The 20,151-nt window shown below is 51.4% G+C and overlaps 1 protein-coding gene across 1 annotated transcript; it reads right to left on the reverse strand.

Annotated features, from left to right (window-relative positions):
- Positions 1–238: 238 nt before the first annotated feature.
- Positions 239–19,899, reverse strand: LOC118696861 (uncharacterized protein KIAA1958 homolog). Its single transcript, XM_036399190.1, has 5 exons — positions 19,787–19,899; positions 11,444–11,524; positions 4,655–4,739; positions 3,301–4,465; positions 239–1,764 (listed from the first exon to the last, which is right to left on the reverse strand). The coding sequence occupies exons 3-5, from the start codon at positions 4,655–4,657 to the stop codon at positions 920–922; spliced, it is 2,013 nt and encodes a 670-aa protein (XP_036255083.1). The 5' UTR covers positions 4,658–4,739; positions 11,444–11,524; positions 19,787–19,899; the 3' UTR covers positions 239–919.
- Positions 19,900–20,151: the final 252 nt, after the last annotated feature.

A 20,151-nucleotide genomic window follows, 5' to 3' on the forward strand; every position in this document is an offset into this window, starting at 1 on the left:
TGTCTCTTCAAAGGTCCTGAAGTTACTTCTTGATGTTCATTTGGTTGGATGGGACCAACTGGGGCAAAGAGCTTGACCCCCAAGGCTTTGTTTGACACCATGGGAACGGCTCCTAGGGCTTCAAAGGGCCCAAAGCTCTGTGCCTCTGGGCTGGGAGCAGGGGAGACTGAGCACAACAGGGAACACAGCAGTGTTCCAGGAAAGCATCACCTGCTGTTCAGACACAGACAGATAGGACTGAATTAAAGGTTCTTTTATTTGGCTCTGCCAACAATGCAACCAAAAACCTGACTGAGCTGTAACAGGGCTGAGCACACCTCCCAGTGCCTTTGTGGAGTTGTGTTTTGCATTCCAGAGAAACCACTTACCATAAAACCTTTCAACATTGGCAGACACTTTAAATAACTTCTTAAAACAGCCACAACTTCTTCAATCTACAAATCTTTCCCTAAGGGAAATGACCTGAACCTTGTCAGAAATGTTCCTGCAAGGTTGGGATTGGCGGCATCATCGCTCTCCTGTTGCTCATCCTTTCCCACAGGCTGAGCTTGTAGGGTGTCAGCCTCAAAATGTGGGTGCAGCTGACACTCCTGGCCAGGCTCTGCCACCCCCAAGCCCTCTCTGTGTCAGCAGTGGTGGTTTCTAACAGCATTGACTGTGTGGTAGAACATTAACTCGTTTGGCAAATGTGAAACTGAGGACTCTCATTAACTCACTGAATTATCAATTCCAGTAACAGAAACAACAACAAAGGAACTTCCCTGAAAGCCAAGGCACTGCAGATCTGTAGGTACTTTCAGTGCCAAGGTGAAGCTCAGCAGAAAGGATGTCTGTTCTCAACCTACACCAAATATTGCAGTAGGATTGTGTTTCAGAGCAGCCTTGGGGTGGTTGAAGGGGCAAAGCTGAAGGGACACCCCTATTTCTTGGTCTTCCTTACTGCTCCTCTGACATCCTGCGTAATAACTTTCAAGATTTTATCAATTTTGGCTTTTGACAGTGCCTTCCTGATGTACCACACTTTGTCCCAGACAGAGTACAGTGACTTGGGAGACAGGTAAAGAGGGTGGTTGTCATCCAGCATGTCTGCTGGCCTCCTCCTGGCATACTCCTTGTAACTGGAGACCGGGCAGTTCTCTGGATCCTCAGGCTTGGCAAAGAGCCGTGGGTTTAGCTCCCCTTCATTTCCCTCAGGGCTCAGATCATCCTTCCACTCCAAGTACTCCACCTCTCCTTTGGTCTTCCTCAGCACCACCTGTCCCCAGTACAGCTGGTGGGCCTGGTGGTGGGTGTTTGCCCCAAACCCCCTAATGAGGTTGGTGAATACAAGGTGCAACAAGCCCTGAGGGTTCGTCTTGCTTAAAATTCCCTTCTCAAGAAGATTTGCCACATCTTCACCTGTCAGGTTCTCCACAACATTCCACTCTTCCTTCTTCTTTTGAAACAGATAATGATGTTTTAATTTATAGGCTTCCTGAGAGGCCTTGAACTCTGGCCCTCTCAATATGCTGTACTGGTAGTTGTGCTGCTGGAGGTACCTGTTGATGCTGCACCGGAAGGTGTTTAAGGAATTGGCAGAAAAGTCCATGTCATTCTGTTTTTTGGTAGATGTGAAGAAGGAGAGCAGGTAGTGGTCGAGGTCTGCAGGCGGCAGCCTGTGGATCTTGCGTGTCTCGGAGGGGTGGTGCCCCCTCAGCCACTCTTCAAACACTTTTATGTCTGCAGTGCTATTGTTTTTCTTTTTCTTCTGCTTGTTCAGCACATCTAAAGGACAAGACATAGTTTTGTGGACAGGAAGAATCCACAAAGATCAGTAAAACACAAGGAGATACAGGACAGTGTCTATCTGCTTTCTGGAAGCCATTCTGAGAGGATAGGACTCTCCCAAACCCCCTCCCCTAGAACTCTGGGTCATATTTGTGTTCTCCACAAGACAGCACAACCCAACAGTGCCCAGCTCTCCAGGGAAAGTTGGGTCTCTCTCCCTTGGCAGCTGGCCCTGCTCACTGCCATACAGGGAAATTTCCCTTTCACCATGAAATAAAAGCATGAACCAAAGGTTGGGGTGGATGGTGAGGGAGAACAAACAGGTGAGTAAAAGTCTACTATGATTTTGTTTAAAGGATTGCCAGGATTCCAGTTGGGCTCTCTCTCAAGTTGCCATGGCAATCCCACATCCACCCAGTTCGATGTAGCATGAGAAATGAATTCTTTGGATTGCTGGAAAGCTCCATCTGCTCGCCTGTGACTTGTCCAGGGCTGAGGATGGGGTGATGGAAAAGGGCTCATGAGCCAACACCTAGAACCCTTTTTGCACCAGGTTCTTTCTTACAGGCTTAGCTGTCATCCTGAAAGACTGATGGCTGCCCCACTTTTTTGGGGTTTTGGCCTGTTTTGTACTGGCTGCTCCAGGTGCAGAGAGGAACAGCTCATGAATCAATAATGCTGAGGCCTCCTCTGAGCCATGAGCCAGTTACCTTGGCAGAAACAGCTACTACAGACATTCCCAGAAGAATTCCCAGTCCCTTCACATGACACATGATGTCACTTATGAAAATAGTAAAATACTGCTCCCAAACCCCAACTGTGGCAGTTTGTGTGGTTATGGCTCCACAAGGAACAACAACCCCTAAGCCTTTTCAGGACCAGCCCTGGTGCTGTAAATACATCCCAGGCAGACCCCAAATGCTGCCTCAGCAACCTCTACCCTTCACAAGGACATGCCCAGGCCCCTGTGCTGCAGGACAGCACATACAAAAATCTTAATTTTTGAAAGGACTAAAGCAACGTGTGGAGTCCTGCATTTCCTATGCAGGACTGACAACTCTGCTGCCACTGGCAGCACTGGGAAGTTTTGCCACTGGCCTTGGTGCAGCCAGAGCTTTGGCCACAATTTCTCTGCATTATTTCCTCTTGTTTCTTTCTCTTGAGACCTGAGTTCCCTGCTCCAGCTCCAGTTTCCCACAGGGACTCTCTCAAGTACAACCAACGTACTGTGTGGGGGTACTGGCTAAAGTGGAAGACCAAAGTATTCAAACTGGGATGTTGGGGCTGGGGCACAGCCAAGAACACCTTTGGGTACCCCCAGAGAAGGGCATTCCCTACAAAAGCACCAATTCCTTTAGGCAGGGAGCTTTATAGTCCCCTCAAGCAGAAACAGGAGTGCCCCAAATCCAAGAGATTTCCTTGGATGCTGCAGTACAGATCTTGGCAGTGATGTGAACTCCTTGGATATTTTGGGAAAGTGATTAATGGAACACCCCCACACCCCTGCAGGCACAGAACTCCACGCTGCCTTACCTCCATTTGAGGCTGCAGGTGGATGTGTCTCTGGACTCTGGAAGGCTGAAGAACAAGGTGTCTGCTCAGATCCTGATGTCTCACTGTCCTCACCCACGTTCTCAGCACCATCCCCACTGGAGCCCATTCCCAGTGTGCCACACTCTGAAGGGCTCAGCTGGAGATGTTGCTGAACAGCAGCAGTGGCTTGGAGCTCAAAGAACATCACTGAGGGCGGTGATTCAGGCTGGGCCTTGGCTTCAGTGCTGGGGACAGGAAGGGGTTTGGGACATCCCTTTGGTGCTGCTGACCCTGGGAGGCTCCTTGCTCTGGAAGCATCAGCCACGGGCCCTGCAGCAGTGGAGGGAGCCAGCCTCAGGATGCTCCTGCTCAGATCCTCTGAGCTGCTGACAGGATCCTGCAGAATGTAGGCATGGGCTAGCGGTGGCTTTGCTGTAGGGGCAAAGGCAGTTTTTTGGGAGGCTGTTGGCTGGTGCAATGCCATCTCCTGGCAGTGGTGCATCTGCAACTTCTCAGCAGATGGCTCTGACACATTGTCCTGGCTGATTCTGTCTCCTTTGTTGTCTTCATCTGCCTCACACTGCTCTTCATCAGAGATAACGATCTCTGTGTCTTTGTACCTTTTGGACTTCACATCCTGTTCACCAGTCTGGACTCTACTACCAGACATGGAGAAGTGCTGCTCTGCTGCAGAGAATTTGGCTTTCCTGCTATTTTGACTCCCCTTGGGCTCATTATTCCTTGTGTAGGGGCTGTCAGCCTTCTGCTCAGTGACCCCCTGGGATCTGCCACACGACCCTGTGCTCCCAGGATCTTCTTGGTCCACCCCAAAAGAGGATGGGGTCAGCCTGAGCTTCTTTTCCTCAAAGCTGGATTCTCTTGCCAAAGACTCAGAAGACAGGAGCCTCCTTCTCCCTCCTACAGCCTCAGTCACTTCTTCACCTGTGTTGTGTGACTTCCCACAGTGCCAGTGGTAGGCATGTCCAGCTCTGCACATCCACAGCACAGCGTTGTCACTGCTCACATGATCTGTGTTCTGCATAAATTCCAGGCCTGGGATCTGGTTGCAGATGGTGCCATGAGTGTGTGCCCAGATCACAAGGTTGGAGAGATCTGCTTGCAGGGAACTGGTACTGCTGCACCCTCTGTCACTGGTGCTCTCACTCTGTAAAGGTGTTGGAGAGAACATGAGTGAGAGAGAAGCAGACAAGAGCAGTCCTTGGGGCTCTTTCTGTCCCTCCCCAGCAGTGCAATAATTCTAGACCAGCAATCACATCTCAGGACTCCTTTTAAAAATCAATTTGTTCTTTCTTTCTTGTCTGTGCTATCATTTATGCCATAACAGAACACTCACCATGCTGCTGCTTTCTGTCTCACTGAGCCTTCTCTCAGGTGGGGATCAGTAAGTGATGCTTTGAGTGGCCTTTCTCTCTCAGAACCTGAAAGGATCATCACATGTGTGTGCTATATACATGGAGAAGTGTTTATGTATATATATAAAACCCTGACCAGAAGATACAACTGAATTTCTCCATGCTCAGCCCACTGCAGAGCTGTGCCCTCCCTGGGGTGAGCTCCCACTGCACTCCCAGGAACTCTACACACAAAACCTGCCTGGGGTAAATATTTGCAGGATCAGCCTCTGCAACATCAACGGAACGGAAACTAAATATAAACACTGAAAATAGAATTTTACAAACTGAACTCTGCAAACCATTCCTTCAGCACTCTGGGGCTGGCAAGCTCTGTGTCTCTAAGTGCTGACCTGCAGAGAGAGGACAAGGAATAGTGAGGCTGCTTCAGCCTGACATCCTCTGACTTTGCAAACAGGAACAAGAGGCAGTTTCCCAACTGAAGGACTTGCACATGCAACTTGTGTTTATATTAGAGACTAAATCTGAAACTCTCCCATCTGGGAGTCTGGAAGGCTCCGTGCAGCAGCCTGGAAGTCATTCCTGTGTCACAGGGGACATGTAGCATGCCCTCAGCCCCACAGCAGCCCAGGAGCCATCGCTGACACCACACCCTCACATCTCAGTCCATGGTTAATTAAAAGTTTTGCAATCAGTGATGGGAAAAGAGGCAAGGCTGAAAACACTGGAACCTTGTCAAAAGTGGTTCTTTGAGCAGTTCTGGCTACACAGAGCTCAGCTCTTGAGGAGAACAGGCCCTGACTGGTGGTGTGTGAGCACGTGCTGCTGAGAGCACACCTGAGCACACCTGAGCAGGCACAGGAGCTCCAGCCCTGGGACTCCTGCTCTCCCAGAGAGCTGGGCAATGTGGGAGAAGCCCATCCCAGCTGCAATCCATGAACTCAGTGCTTGCCCACAGGGCTGGATCTCAGGAGTCGGGCAGTCAGAGGGTGAGGGTGAAGGCTGCCTGAGGTGCAAATTGAGGGTGAAGCCAACAGCACAGGGGCAGGAATGGCTGTGAGTGCTGTGCCCATCCAGCACAGCCCAACACACTGGCTCTCCTGCCCAAAGGGAACAGCTCACACCTCTCACAGGTGCCAGATGACCAGGAGCTGCTCCCTTCAGGGTGAGCCTGCAGCACAGCACACAGCTCCTTGCTGCACTTCCATCAATCCATATGTTCCTTCCTAATGATAGCACAGATAATTTTAGCCCAAATGCTTGGCTGATGCACGTGCCAGCATGTGGAATGTGCAAAGGCGGGATTGACTGAGAATTTTTTACTGAAATCTGCTGCTGCTTTAACAAAAAAAATCAGATAATAAAAGCCTTTTTTGGAAGCAGCAAATGCAATCTGAGCTCCTGATGTTAATCAAGGCCTTGTATGGGATCTACTGTTCCTGTGAGCTCACTCCTGATGAACCTGGGCAAACAGGGCAGGGAGTCACCTCCAATGGCCATTTCAGTGCCCTGACCCCTCACAGGCTCTGCCCAAGCTTCTCCCCAGAGGTGTTTGACCTCCTCAGGCCAGGGCAGCTCACAGCCTGCTCCCACTGAGCCCTCCCTACAAGCTGAACTTGGGGCAGAACCATTTTCCCTCCTGAAGCAAAAGAGAATTTCATCTTCGAGTTCAGCCTGTGCAATTCCCTGAAAGGGCTGAGCCATTCGGACAGACTCAAAGGAACTTCCATGCCAACAATCTGGTGCCTTCAGTCAGTGTGGGAAAAGGTAACAGGAACGGGAAGCTCCCAGTGGTCACAGGGCCACAAAATCACTGACTTGGCAGATGAACATCTTGATCCCTATCACAGGCCCCTGCCAATTGAATGCTTTTATCTCCCCTTATCTCCAGGCACATGTCTTCCTCTTCCTGATCTCTTTGAAAGAAAAGCCTTTTATTCTTCCCTTGCTGTTTAGTTCCCAGCACAGGTTCTGGAGCTCAGCTACAGACCCCTCAGGCTGCTGTGACCCTCAGATTTCCAGCAGCTGAGATTCCCTCAAAGGAATGCCAAGTGGAATCAGCGTGGATTCACAGTCACAGCTGAGTGAGAAAAATGACCACTGTCCTTCCCCCAAAGGCTCAACTGGCATAGGTGAATTCCCTTTGAATAATAAAAATCCATCTTGATCTTTGCCACAGTTTTTACCTGCAACCCTGGGGAAGGGTCTGGGCTTAGAGTTTGGGGCTTTTTGCTTGTTTTGGAGCCTTGTGCCTGATCCAGTGTCTGTGTGGCCGGGAGTGATGTTGTGGGTTAATCCTCTTTCCAGGAGAGGCTCCCATCTGATAATGGACACTGTGTACAGGACCCACACCTTTCTGCAGGAAAACAGGACATTCCAGAGCTGTACAGTAAAGGATTTTATTTTTTTTTTTTTAAACCCACAGGGAATTCAGTCTACTGCTAAAACCTACAGTTAGGTAAATTCAGGCTCACTCATGGAAAAAATAAAGTTGGGAGCTTTTTTGGTTTGAGGTTTTTTGTTGGTTTTTTTTGGGGGGGTTTTGGTTGGTTGGTTGGTTGGTTGGTTGGTTTTGGAGTTTTTTGGGGGGTTAGTGTTTATTGGGTGTTTTTTTTTTTTTTTTGCTTGTTTGTTTTTGGTTTTTTGGGATTTGGTTTTTTGGGGGGTTTTTGGATTGGTTTTTTTGGGGTTTTTTTTTTGGTGGTTTTTTTTTTAATCTACAAGGTTTGGCTTTCTCAGGCCCTGCTCTGCACAGCTTTCCAGGCCTCAGTGCTGTGGGTACTGATTTTACCTCTGTATTCCAGAAAATGTGGCCAGGTAATTTCACAAGAGTCTCCAGCACTTCAGGGGAGACTGAACTTTGAGCTGGACTGAAACATGGAAGCTCAAAAAAAGCTTTTTTTTTTTTTTGTTTTAACACTTTATGTTTGTCCTTTGAGTCCTTGGTGGCGGGGGGAGAGCAAACTCAGCACTTTCTGAGATTTATCCTCCTCTAAGCTCTGTCAGACACAGAGTGACCTGAGATTGTCACCACTGGGATCTTCCCCTCTCCCCCTCCCAGGTGTGCTGAAGGCCTGAACCCATAAAACAGACACAGCCTTGTGCAAACAGGAGCACTACATAAAGGCATTAATTTGGAGGCACTAAAAGCCCTTTGCCCCCCGTGTCCTTGTCCCATTGCCCTGTGACAGCCCTGCCTGGTGCCTCTCACGGCCTCCAGCGCCTGTTTTGCAGATTAGAACCTGGGACATGCACCCAGAGCCAGAGAATTGGAGAGCTCTGACTTCCCTGCTCCAGATAAGACAGTGCAGGAAACTGCAACAATCCTGTTAGGAAAACAACAGGATACAGAAGAGCAGAGCTTAAACTTGACTCCTGCCCCCTTGGGAAGCCCTCCCTGGAGGTGAGGGGAGCTGGGACAGCCCCCAAACACACGTGTGGGGCACTGCCAGAGCACGGAGGCACTGCTGGGGCTGTGTCAGGGCAGGAAGGGCTGAAGCTGCACTCAAACACATCTGGCTGCAGCACAGGAGCTGAGTGGAGCAGCTGCAGCTCATGGCTGCCAGAATTCATGGGGCTTGTCCCACCCTCCTCAGCAGGAGCCCAGGGGATGGAGCCATCATTTCCTAACAAATTGGTTTTCCCGTTCTCTACGTTGTTTGTTTGCCTCCTCATCTGCCCTGTACAAGAATCTTCTGAGCACCTCTTCATCTCTCTTCCTGCTTGCCCACATCCTTCCAGCAGCCCCCTCCTGCCCTGCTTGCAGAAATACAATTCCCAGGATCCATCCTGTACTTGCTCCAGGGCACCATGCCTCCATTTTGAGAGAGGCTCCCACAAAATCCCGCCGGGAGTGTCTGTGGAGGGCAGGATCTGACTGCAGGCACCAAGAGGGAGACAGACCCTGCTGGCAAACACTGCCCTCCAGCACCACATTCCTTAAACAAGACTTATTTTTTGTTCAAAGACTCGGACATCACTTTTTCCCTGAGTTCTAATTATCTCTGCTCCTGAGGGGCTGAGTTCCAGAGCCACTGGCCTGGGATGCAACTGTGAGCACTAAATCAAGGCCTCTGAAAAATCCAAATAAATCCAAAAATCTAATAAAAGCCACAGGCAGATGACACAGCACTGCCTGGGCCACCAAACAGGGATCAGCCACCAAACCAGCCTGGGGAAGGGAAAAAAAAATTCATTGGAAACCATGAACTTCTATTAATAGGAGCTCACGTTGTATTTCCCAGGAGGAAGCTGGAAAGCTGCAATCAGCAATGGCCAAATCTGTGACCTGGGCAGGAAATGCTGCAGTGTCACTGTCACAGTGTCAAGGTGGAGTCTGGGAGCACCTCACACCTGTGCCAGTGCCCTGGGGGTGTCACCCTGATTTTTTAAGATTTTCTAAGCCTTCTGATGTTCACATTCTCGTAACAAACTTTCTCACACGCTTCCTGTAAATAACTTATTATTCTTTTATGGAAGAGAAATTTGATGGACTGTTGGTTTGTCCAGTGCCATTGCAGAGGTGGCACTGTCACCCTCCAATCCACTGTCACTTTTGGAAAACTGTAAATGTTGGAGTCAGAAATTAAACTTCCTTTTCTTCACCTTGAGAGCAGCGCTGTGTTGTTTCTGCTCTCGGGGTTTGTCGCCAAGCACCGGGCACCGGGTGGCTCCGGTACCTCCCCCTTTGCTCCTCCCGGTTCTGCCGCGTTGGAGCGCACCGGGCTCGCCAATCACCCGGGAACGACGTGGAACGGGAATCCTTTTGTTCCTGCTCCCCGCGGCCGGAGCTGCCCGGTACCGGCAGGGGGAGCTCGGCTCCGGTACCGGCAGGAGGAGCTCGGCTCCGGTACCGGCAGGGGGAGCTCGGCTCCGGTACCGGCGGAGGGCGCTCGGCTCCGGTACCGGCAGGGGGAGCTCGGCTCCGGTACTGGAGCCGAGCGGTATCAGAGAGCTCACCAATTAAATATTAAAACTTCTAAAGGATATTGAGGTTTTTTTGTGCGCTCAGCCCCGGTACCGGAAGGGGGAGCTCGGCTCCGGTACCGGCGGAGGGAGCTCGGTCCCGGCGGAAGGCGCTCGGTCCCGGTACCGGAAGAGGGAGCTCACCAATTAAATATTAAAACTTCTAAAGGATATTGAGGTTTTTTTGTGCGCTCAGCCCCGGTACCGGCAGGGGAAGCTCGGCTCCGGTACCGGCAGGGGAAGCTCGGTCCCGGTACCGGCAGGGAGAGCTCGGCTCCGGTACCGGCAGGGGAAGCTCGGTCCCGGTACCGGCAGGGGGAGCTCGGTCCCGGCAGGGGGAGCTCGGTCCCGGTACCGGCAGGGAGAGCTCGGCTCCGGTACCGGCGGAGGGAGCTCGGTCCCGGCGGAAGGCGCTCGGTCCCGGTACCGGAAGAGGGAGCTCGGCTCCGGTACCGACAGGGGGAGCTCAGTACCGGTACCGGCAGGGGAAGCTCGGTCCCGGTACCGGCAGGAGGAGCTCGGCTCCGGTCCCGGCAGGAGGAGCTCGGCTCCGGTCCCGGCAGGGGGAGCTCGGTCCCGGTACCGGCAGGAGGAGCTCGGCTCCGGTCCCGGCAGGGGGAGCTCAGTACCGGTACCGGCAGGAGGAGCTCGGCTCCGGTCCCGGCAGGGGGAGCTCGGTCCCGGTACCGGCAGGAGGAGCTCGGCTCCGGTCCCGGCAGGGGGAGCTCGGTCCCGGTCCCGGCAGGGGGAGCTCGGTCCCGGTACCGGCAGGGGGCGCTCAGCCCCCGGTGCTCGCCCCGGCCCCGCCGGGAGCGGCAGCCCCGCAGCACCGGGGGGCAGGGCCGGGAGGAGCGAGTCCCCGGGCCGGGCTCGGTCCGTGCTGCTCCACCGGGACCAAAAGCCAAAGCGAACAGCCGGGACTGCGAGGGGAGGGCGCAAATGGTGTTTTGTTTAATTCTCAGGAAGTTTATTGCGGTTTTTTACATTTCTGAGCAGCCTTTTAAAGTTTAACTAAAAATCATCGTGTGACACAAGGTGCTTCGTCAACCATCTGCTAAACTGAACGGAACCAATCCAATCCAAGCCAAACCCACAGAGCACTGCTGGGAACAGGACACAGCAGCCAGAGTTTCACCCCAGTTTTGGGGCTGGCACCAGACCCTGTCCCCTGCTGTCCCACCTGCCCACAGAGCAGAGCTCACGTTCCCCCAGCACGCTCTGGCTGGAGTGTGGCAGCAATTTGTTATTAAATAGCATTTGTGGTCGATCTGTGACTTGTAATTAGATGTAATTGCTCACAATGGGACATGGTAACCTACTTCTTTTGCAATACAAACCATCTTTAGTGACTGACACCTCAGCTCCTTCCTACCCCTGTCTAAAGCCTCTGAAATTGAGGTGACTCAGCCTGGGGTGCAGGACTCATCTCACCAGCACCAGGCAAACACTCACGTTCGCTTCTGCACCCCAGGTGTTTCCAGAGGTTTGCTGGGGTGTGATGGGAAATGGCTCCTGGAGGCAGGAAAAAACACTGCTGGTAACAGTGCTGGTAAAAAAGTACCTTGCAGGGAGGGGAAGCTCCCTGGCTGTGGGATGGCTCCTTCCAGTCCCTGCTGGATCTCTGCCACGGGGAGCACAAAAGGAGCCCCAGGTTCAACATCCCCCTGAGCAGCACGCCAGGGTTTTGGCCACAGGCTCCCTGGTGATGCCATCAGTGAGACTTAGAGGCTCCCACCTTTGGAGGCTTGGCTCCTGCTCAATTTTCTACACTGCCCTCGTTTTGCCGTGCCCCCTGCCTCCCTTACCTGCTCCAAGGTCAGGCAGGCAGCCTCCCACAGAGCAGAGCACTGCCCAAGGACAGGATCTCATCCAGGGCACAGGGCAGCCTAGGAGAGAGGGGAGACAGGTGTTTGTTAGGAAAGGGAACTCGGAGCCAGCTGCCAGTCCCTGGGGTGGGATGGAAGCTGTGAGCAAAGCTCTCTGTCCTGAGAGCCCTTGGCTTGGTTGGGCTCTGAGTGGCCACCAGCACTAGCAGGGTCTGGAGATTGCTGTCCCCCACTCCCTGAGAGCCTTAGAGATAAAAACCCCACAGCTGGATGGTCCTTTGGACAAGAAACACACGCTTGGCCTTGGATCCAGGAGAGCTGCAGCTGTAACACCCTGCCCAGAGCATGAGGAGGAGCAAACCAAGCAACTCCACTCAACAGATTCCACAGAAACCAGAGCCAAGGGGTGGTTTGGATCTGGAGTTCTCAGCTGAAAGTGTCCCTGAGGGAAGGATTCTGAGAACTGACTTCCACCTGCTGCAGAAGGAACCTGTCATCTTGCACTACGGAACAAAGTAATTTCTCAATAAATAAAGTATTGTCATGTATTTTTTTGAGCCCTGACCTTCAAGTAAGAAAATGTAGCTGAACTGCAATACTGCAACTACAAATGTAACCCCTCAGGAGGCAACTTAGCTCCACAGGGAGAGTGAGTGAGCTCATGGAAACGCTCCCCTGGCTGAAGGTGCAGGTAGTGCCTGCACAGGAGGCAGCCAGGAGTGACACATCCCCAACTTCCAGACCTGCTGCCAGGCACTGGGAGCCTCTTTTGGGCTGTGGTGATGCTGGTTTTACCCCAAACCAGGAATTCAGTGCTGTGGTGCACACAGAACTGATGGCTGTGCCCACAAGGAGCCCCTGTACCTGTGTTCTGGGGATGCTGGGGCCCCATGAGACAGCTTAGCACGGGCTCCTGTCATTGTCACTGCCTTGGTATCAGAGAGCTCACCAATTAAATATTAAAACTTCTAAAGGATATTGAGTTTCTTTTTGTTCCTTTGGCATGGCCAGTGTTCTCAGTTCTCCCTGACTTCACATGCTGCATCTTCCTGCCTTCATGTTCTTTTAATGCTTTATTTCATACTCCAGCAGGCTTCCTTCACCTCCTGTCTCTCACAGGGAGCATCTGCTGTACAATGCAGTCCAGGAGACAGCATTTAGGGAGCAGGCTGCTCACCCAGACCCCAGACCACAATCAAACCCCCAATTCCATGGTTCTGCACACAGGCTGTTGTGTCCCCTCATACACTTCCACCCAGTTTGATCCAGAGTGCTTTGGCTTTGAGTCTGCAATCACAAAGTGAGATTTCTGAACACTTTTCACCATCTGAAGCATGAGCAAACCTTCACACCATGAAAGCAAAAGCCCTTTAACCATAGAGCAAGGCTTCCCTGAGCTGTTCCAGTGCACAACATCCTTTGGGAACATACGGGCCAGCAACCACACGAGATGCCCACAGCATAACTACAGTACTGACAAACCAGTTGAGCCTCAGCAGCTGCCTCTGGGAAGGTTTCATTCATGCCCAGCACTGCCTTTTAAACTTGAGTGCCACTGGAACAAACACATCTTTGATCCAAGTAGGAAATAATTTGAAGCTTTGTGTTTAATAGAGCTGCAGCCCTGGGGAAATGATGTCGATCTTGGCTGGGATGACAATGGGGCTCATGGCAGGCACAGAGCATGGCTGTCCCCATCCTCTCTGGGCACAGAGCGTGGCTGTCCCCACCCTCTCTGAGCCAGCTGTGTTTGGACATCTTTGTTCTTGACTCAGCGTGGAAACAAGCTGCACAGCCGAGGCTCCTGAACTGCCATGTGTGGCACGAAAAGACAGATTTGGGGAAAGGGGGAGCAGGATTTGGGCAATCCCTCCTGTCCTCTTGTTCCTTCTGTCTTTGGAGTCTCTCATGTCCCACTCAGCTCCAGGGGAACCACACGCAGCACAGATTAGGGGGTGCAAACACAAACATGGAGGAACACAGGGGCAGTACTGGGCTGTACACACCTGTGTGATCTGCCTGCCCTGGGGACACACACACCTCCTTTTATACTGTGGACACCTCTTCAAATGTTGCTGCCATTTCTACCTGTAAAATCCTGTGTTCAGAGCAGGGAGCGAGCAGCAGGCAGGCTCCACACCCCAGGGAGCATCCCTGGATGCTCTGCAGGTGCCTCTCTGTCAGGGCCCTTTTTCATTTAAATGACCCGTGCTCAGACTGGGACAGTCTCCTGTCTGGAATCATCTGGCATCTGTATCCATTTGAATGGCAGATGCAACAGGAGACACCTGTGGACAGAGGGGCAGAGCTAAGGTTTCAGGAACAATCACAGGTGAGGGATGGAGGGGCTGCAGCAATAATGCATGAGCTGCACCTGCCTCCCCTCAGCCCTGCAGCACTGCTCCACCTCCCCTCACTGCTGGGAGAACCAGTACAGCACTGCTAAACTGGGAACACCAGGCTATGGTGTGCTGGGAGAGAAGCAGATCTGGGGGGATGAGTCCTCTCAAAGTCCTGCAGAGCCCCCCGTGCTGCAACTCTGGAAATTATTGCTGAGCCCCCTCGAGAGGCTGGTCAGGAAATTGGCATTATCCTTCAGAGGGTCACAAAATCAAATGGTTACAAGGAAGGGAAGGAGCTTCTCAGGCCATTGCTGGGCACAGGGAAGCAACAGGATGGCACTTATCTGTCCCTGCAAACAAAGAAGAAGGAAATGCAGAGCTGGAGCCATGGACAGACAAGCATTTACTTCCCTGCCCTGGGATAGAGGGAGATGTGCTTGGAAGAAGGGTTGTTTGTATAAATAAATGTTCATTCTTGGCAGTGGAATGCAAACTATGCTGAGGGGCTGGAACCAGGCACTCGGGAAAGCTGAGGCCAGAGCAAGGGAGAGACGGAGTGAGGCTGCAGGGAGGAAATTCACATTCATTTTTAGCAACTTGGAGAGGCTCTCGAGCCTGTTTGACATTTTTAATTATGCTGATGCAGAGCCTATTTCAAGGACAAAAAAAAGTCAGGATTGCAGGTTAAACAATTAGGAAATTTCACACCAGACAGTGAGGAGCAGTGCTGCCTGGGGGTCTGGAGACTCTCTGAAACACGGGATCATCTTTCAGCCTTTCTAGACAGACGGAATTTGAATGTCTTGCAGAATCCTCGCCCAGGTCAGGAACTCAGAGCATGGCCCTGTAAGCCTCTCCTGATGGTATTTTCTGAGAGCACACAGGAGGCAGGAAAGATGAGCCTGAGCTGCTGCTTTCTTTGTCCAGGCATTCCTGCAAGGTTTCTGGAAGGGCAGAAAATCATCCTGCAATGTGGCATCAACTGTGTCAGAGTCTGTAACTTCACAGTGGGAAACGCTGCAATTTCTGGTGCAGAGTGAGCTCAGCTCGACGGTTTCACATCACGGAGTCAGGGCTTGCTTTCCATGCTCAGAAAATGACCTTTTGTCATGCAACCATCCTGACCTCAGGGTCTCAGTTTCCCTGTGTATTCATAGAAAAGAGCTTTACCTGCTTGCTCACCCACTGTTCTCTCTGAAAAACGTGTAAGGACCTTTCCCTGCATTTCAGTTTGGGTGTCAGGGGCCACAGCTGTGGCACTGAAGGGCAGGAGTTGCCTCTTTTGCTGAGCAGAGATGTCAGTTCCCCTTCTCCGAGTCCTGGCACTGTACTGGGGACAGAGGAATGGAATTGGAACCTTTGCCTTCTCTTTGAGATAATGGAAAGTCACAGGGAGGTATCCAGCTTTGGGCATGAATAAATCATTGCAGGTATGAATTATTCAGGGCTCAGCCCTCCACATGTGCTCCATTCAGACTCCAGGGCAGCATCCCTGCTGTGTGGGGGTTTCTTCCCCAACATTCCACGTCTAAGGCAAGCTGATGAGTCCAGGTTTTCCAATATGATTAAAAGAATAATTAAAAATCCAGCAGTAAAAAGCTGTTCAAAAGTGCTGTGACAGCTCAGGTTGACATTCCAATGGCCAGGCAATGCCTGAGCTCCAAGAGCTGTCCACAAGTTAGTCACAGGATGGGATGGGAATAAGAAGTGGCTCAGGAAATTGGGAGCACAGGTTGGAGGGGAGAAGTGGAATGATGGGCACAGAATCAATACAGGGACCAACACAACCTTCTGACAGCTTGTGTCTAACACAAAAACACAGGTTTTATCTGGATTTCTCAAATGACAATAAGCAACTTTGGTAGCAACTTAGGGAATAAATCAAAATCTCTGGCTTTGATCTGTGTTGTGAGATCAAGGACTTTGCCTTGTGGCGCTTTTTAAAAATCTTGTTTATTATGAGCTGAAATGGGCTGAATGAAGAGAAAATCTGGTTTGCAGTAACTGGAAGGATGGCAATGTTAGAGTGATGAATTTAATGTCAGAGTCCAAATCATGGACCCTGGGGCCCAGGAGAGGAGGGGCTGCCATGAGCCCCAGGTGCTGCCAGGTGATCTCTGGGGAAGAGAAGGGGTTATAATCAGACCATAGATTAATAAAACCACAGATTCATCAAACCATAGCCTAATCTTCAGCACTCCAACCCCAACGAGGAGGGGAAAAAACTGCTGTGTTGAACAGCCAGGAAATGGCTGCTCAGTCCCGCACAGGAAATGAGTCAGCCCAGAGCATCGGGAGGAGCCGTGGGGACAGGGAAGTGCTGAAATAACATGGAGAAATACAGAAAAAAGCCTCTTGTGTCGTGGACCAAAAAAAGGAAAGACGTAAAATGTGAGTTCTTGTGATTCTGCTTCAAATTTGAAGTTCATGTAGGTGCTGTAGAAGGGGCACTCAGCACAAGCCATGCCCAGGTGCAGCTCTCCTGCCTTGCAGTGTTTCTCACCTGCTCAGCTCTGGCCCTGCACAGGAGGCCTCACGTTGCTGTGGTGGCAGAGCTGTCACTGACACCCTGCTCAGAGAGCCCACACACGGGTTAGGAATCACAGAATCACAGTCATCCCCTCTTGTGCAGGCCTTTGTAAAAAAATCGGTCTCCAAAACCACTTTTTATTACTGACAGCACATTCAGCTCAATTCCAAACCCATTTATTTACCAGCTACCAGTCAGAACACTCTTTGATAGCACTCCATGCTGCCAAACTCTTGTGGATCAATGGAAGAAACACTCCCCTCATTCAGGCTGTGTCTTGCTCAGAAAGCCACGTGCGTGCAGGTACGAGCTGCACCTCTCCCAGATGCTGGAATCAACACAATGCAGACCAGGAGAGACAGAATTCCAGCTCTCCCACCCCTCCTCCTCCAAGCACCCCAGCTGCAGAGGGACTTTGGGTCCCTCTCCTGGTCCCTTCTCTCAGGCACGAGGAGGGGAGGCCGTGGTGGTTTCTGCTGGACTGACAAACCCAAAAGCAGGGATTGTGCTCCTGCTCGGATTCCTCTCCTGCCCTGCACTAACCATTCCCAGAGCGGTGATGTGGCATCATGAACGAGGCACTGAAGAATGTTCTGGCACCATGAGATGCTGCTGAAGCTGCCAATAAGCTTTGAAATAAAACCGCCGTGTTCGCTGAGAGGGCTTGAAAGTAAATAAAAGCCACAGAGAGAAGCAGAAGGATTGGAGACACCCCCTGCTCCTTGGTTTTTTTTTGGGATTACAGTGGTAGCACAGTCATCTGTGAGAGTTCCCTGGTTTAGGGCCTTGCTGGGAATAATGAGGCAAGAGAGGAACTTCCAGGAAAACAATTCACTGGCAGCAGTATCCAGTGTGCTCTGGGGTTTGGGTTCATGAACTGCACCCCTTTTTAGGAAGGTTCTGGTTTTCAAACCCCGGCAGCAGTATCCAGTGTGCCCCGGGGTTTGGGTTCATGAACTGGACCCCATTTAAGAGGGTTCTGGTTTTCAAACCCTGGACTACCCTGGACTCCCTTTAGGAGGGTTCTGGTTTTCAAACCACTGGCAGACTTATCCAGTGTGCCCCAAGGTTTGGGTTCATGAACTGCAGCCCTGTTTAGGAGGATTCTGGCTTTCAAACCTGGCAGAAATATCCAGTGTGTCCTGGGGTTTGGGTTCATGAACTGCACCCCTTTTTAGGAAGGTTCTGGTTTTCAAACCACTGGCAGAAACGTTGGGTGGAAGAGGAAGGAGAAGGGGAAGGGTTTTGCCAGCTTGTGAAGGACAGGGTTGCAAAGAGAAGCGTCCATGACCCCACACGGGCTGGGGAGCTGTGTAACAATACAAAAGGAACAGGCAGGAAAGGGTCCTGCTTGTTTCAGAGAGTTTTTCTTCCCTGCTGGTGAATTAAATGCCAAGAGATAACACATGCAGGAAAGGCTCAAAAAGGGAATAAACTGGGTGTGCCCCAGAGCCCTTCCCGGCAAGAGGAACCAGAGCCAGAACCAGGGTGGGACGTGGGACTCTGCTGTAGGATCATACAAAAGAAGCTGATTCATTTTTTTCCCTTTGCCCTCCTGTTTTTTTTTTTTTTTTTCATACAGTCATTTTGTTCTGGGTTTGTTTTTCAAAACAAACACAAGGACACACAGGGGCTGGTCCTGCTCCCTGCTGTGTTTTCATATCAAGTGTAATCTTGTTCTTAAAAGCATTTTTTCCCCCTTTGGCCCAGAGAAAACCACAACAGCGTCACTGGTCACTTGTAGTCCCATAGTACCTGAGCAGATGCTGTCTAAAAAATTCTCTTCCTATCGCAGGAAAACGGCTGATATAATGTTGCACAATCATCACTTCTGCAAGGACTGTGGAAAATCAGCGTGAGCTTGCACAAACCCTAAAGAGCCTTTCAAGTCAGACCAAACCTGCAGAGGAAAGGCCTCTGGAAAGGAAAATCAGGAATCCTGTGGTGGAATTTACCTGTTTACTCTGCCAAAGATACCTGAAAAGTACCTGGAATACCTGCACATGCCATAAACTCATCTCAGCAGCTACCAGAAAATCAGACCCTAGCCTGTGATCAGTGATGAGTGTTAATGAATGTTTTCAGTCTTTGTGGGGTGTTCAGGGTACAGAAATACCCCACACTGGAAAAAATAACTCCACAGCATCCTCTACCACCAAAATTCCTTACTTATGGAAGAAACACCTCCATGGGAAACACACCTTAAACCAGGCACAGTCCAAGGGAGCTTGTGTTGGCAGCTAAATTCCTGCTCTCTTTGATCACTTTATCTCTCTGCCTCTCAGCTACGGTGGATCTATAATCTCATCATTTTCCCATTCTTTGCCTCATCGAAGTTGTAAATCTCTTATCTGAGGCAGCAGCTGAGCCTTTCATATGCAGGAGCCAGTGGTTTCAGATGGGTTTAGCTGCCTTCAGCAATAGGTCAGAACACGTTTTTCCTCAGTTTTAAACTCCACAGGGGCCAAACTGGAAGCCCAGTAACCCAAAGATTCAGGAACCAGAGTTCCCAGCTCCTGGAAAGATCCAAGGCCGAGGGAAGCTGCGTTTCACAGACGGTGATGAGAGTGAAGCAGGCAGGAGATGTCTGATCCTGCCCACTGAAACCCCTGGGCACTGCCCCAGTGAGAAATGAGGGCTCTGGTCAGAGCACCTGGCACAGCAACACGTGTTTGGGAGGAAACAAGACCACTCCACTTCTGAATTCTTCTCTTCCCTACTCACGTGTCAAGTGTGCGCTTGAGAGAGACGCGAGAACGCAAAATGCGTGTCTGTACCTGCCTGACACAAAGCACAAACACTGCCCAGGGATTTCATTTGCACTCTTGTTTTTTGAAACAATTTTCTGAGCCCTCACAATACACTGCCGTGTCACAGCCCAGGTGATGGTGTTCTACAGGTTAGCACTGGCACAGGTACTTTGGCAAAACTACAAAATATATTCACAGAAAAGCCCTGGGTGGGAAGGCTGGCAGGACAGAGGAGCCTGGCTGAGGGCAGAACGAGAAATTAGCTATAAACTGACCAATGAATCCCCGTGGGGGATGGCAAATGAGGCTCAGAGAATGGGCAACTAGAATTCCCAAGGAGCAAATACTGCATTTAAACAGAGTGTTTAATCCATGGAGCAGTGCTGGGGAGGATCCGAGGGTGCCTGGTCACCCTGCAGGAGCCACAGAAGGATCTCACACAAAGCCACAACATTCTTTTGAAATTCACAAGTGGCCCAGCACTTGTAAAACAAATCTTCCAGAGGCTTGACAAGCCCCAAATCCCTGGAATACACGCGAATCCCTGCACAAGTGAGGCCTACAGGTAACGACCGACATTAAGAGTGACACAAGCCGATGTAATTTGCACTGAACTGCCCCTGACGTGCAAGAGAGCTGGGCACCAAAATCTCACAACCGTACCTGATCCCCAGACCGGCAGGTACGTTTCACGTCTTACCTCACAAGCTCTCTCTCTCTCTCTCACCCTCTGGTAATCTTTATCCTTAAGACATTAACTGCGATCACACACACTCCTGTACTTTAAGCCAGCACCTGGGCCCTGCGCGACCCCCGAGGGACACGGCGGGCGGGCGCCCCTAAGCCGGGATGGCGGCGGCGCGTGGCTTCCCTGCCCGCCCCCAACATGGCGGCGGCGCCGGGTCTCACAACGTGCACGAGGGGGACCCGCTTGCCCGTACCCAAGATGGCGCCCAGCGCCGTGCCTCCCATGCCCTGCCCCCAATCAAGATGGCGGCTCCGGGCGTCATCCCGGCCTCCTTCCCGCTCTGAACATGGCTCCTCCCCGCCGTCTCCCTCCGCCTA

This window comes from Molothrus ater, chromosome 26, assembly GCF_012460135.2.
Source record: "Molothrus ater isolate BHLD 08-10-18 breed brown headed cowbird chromosome 26, BPBGC_Mater_1.1, whole genome shotgun sequence".
NCBI lineage: Eukaryota > Metazoa > Chordata > Aves > Passeriformes > Icteridae > Molothrus > Molothrus ater.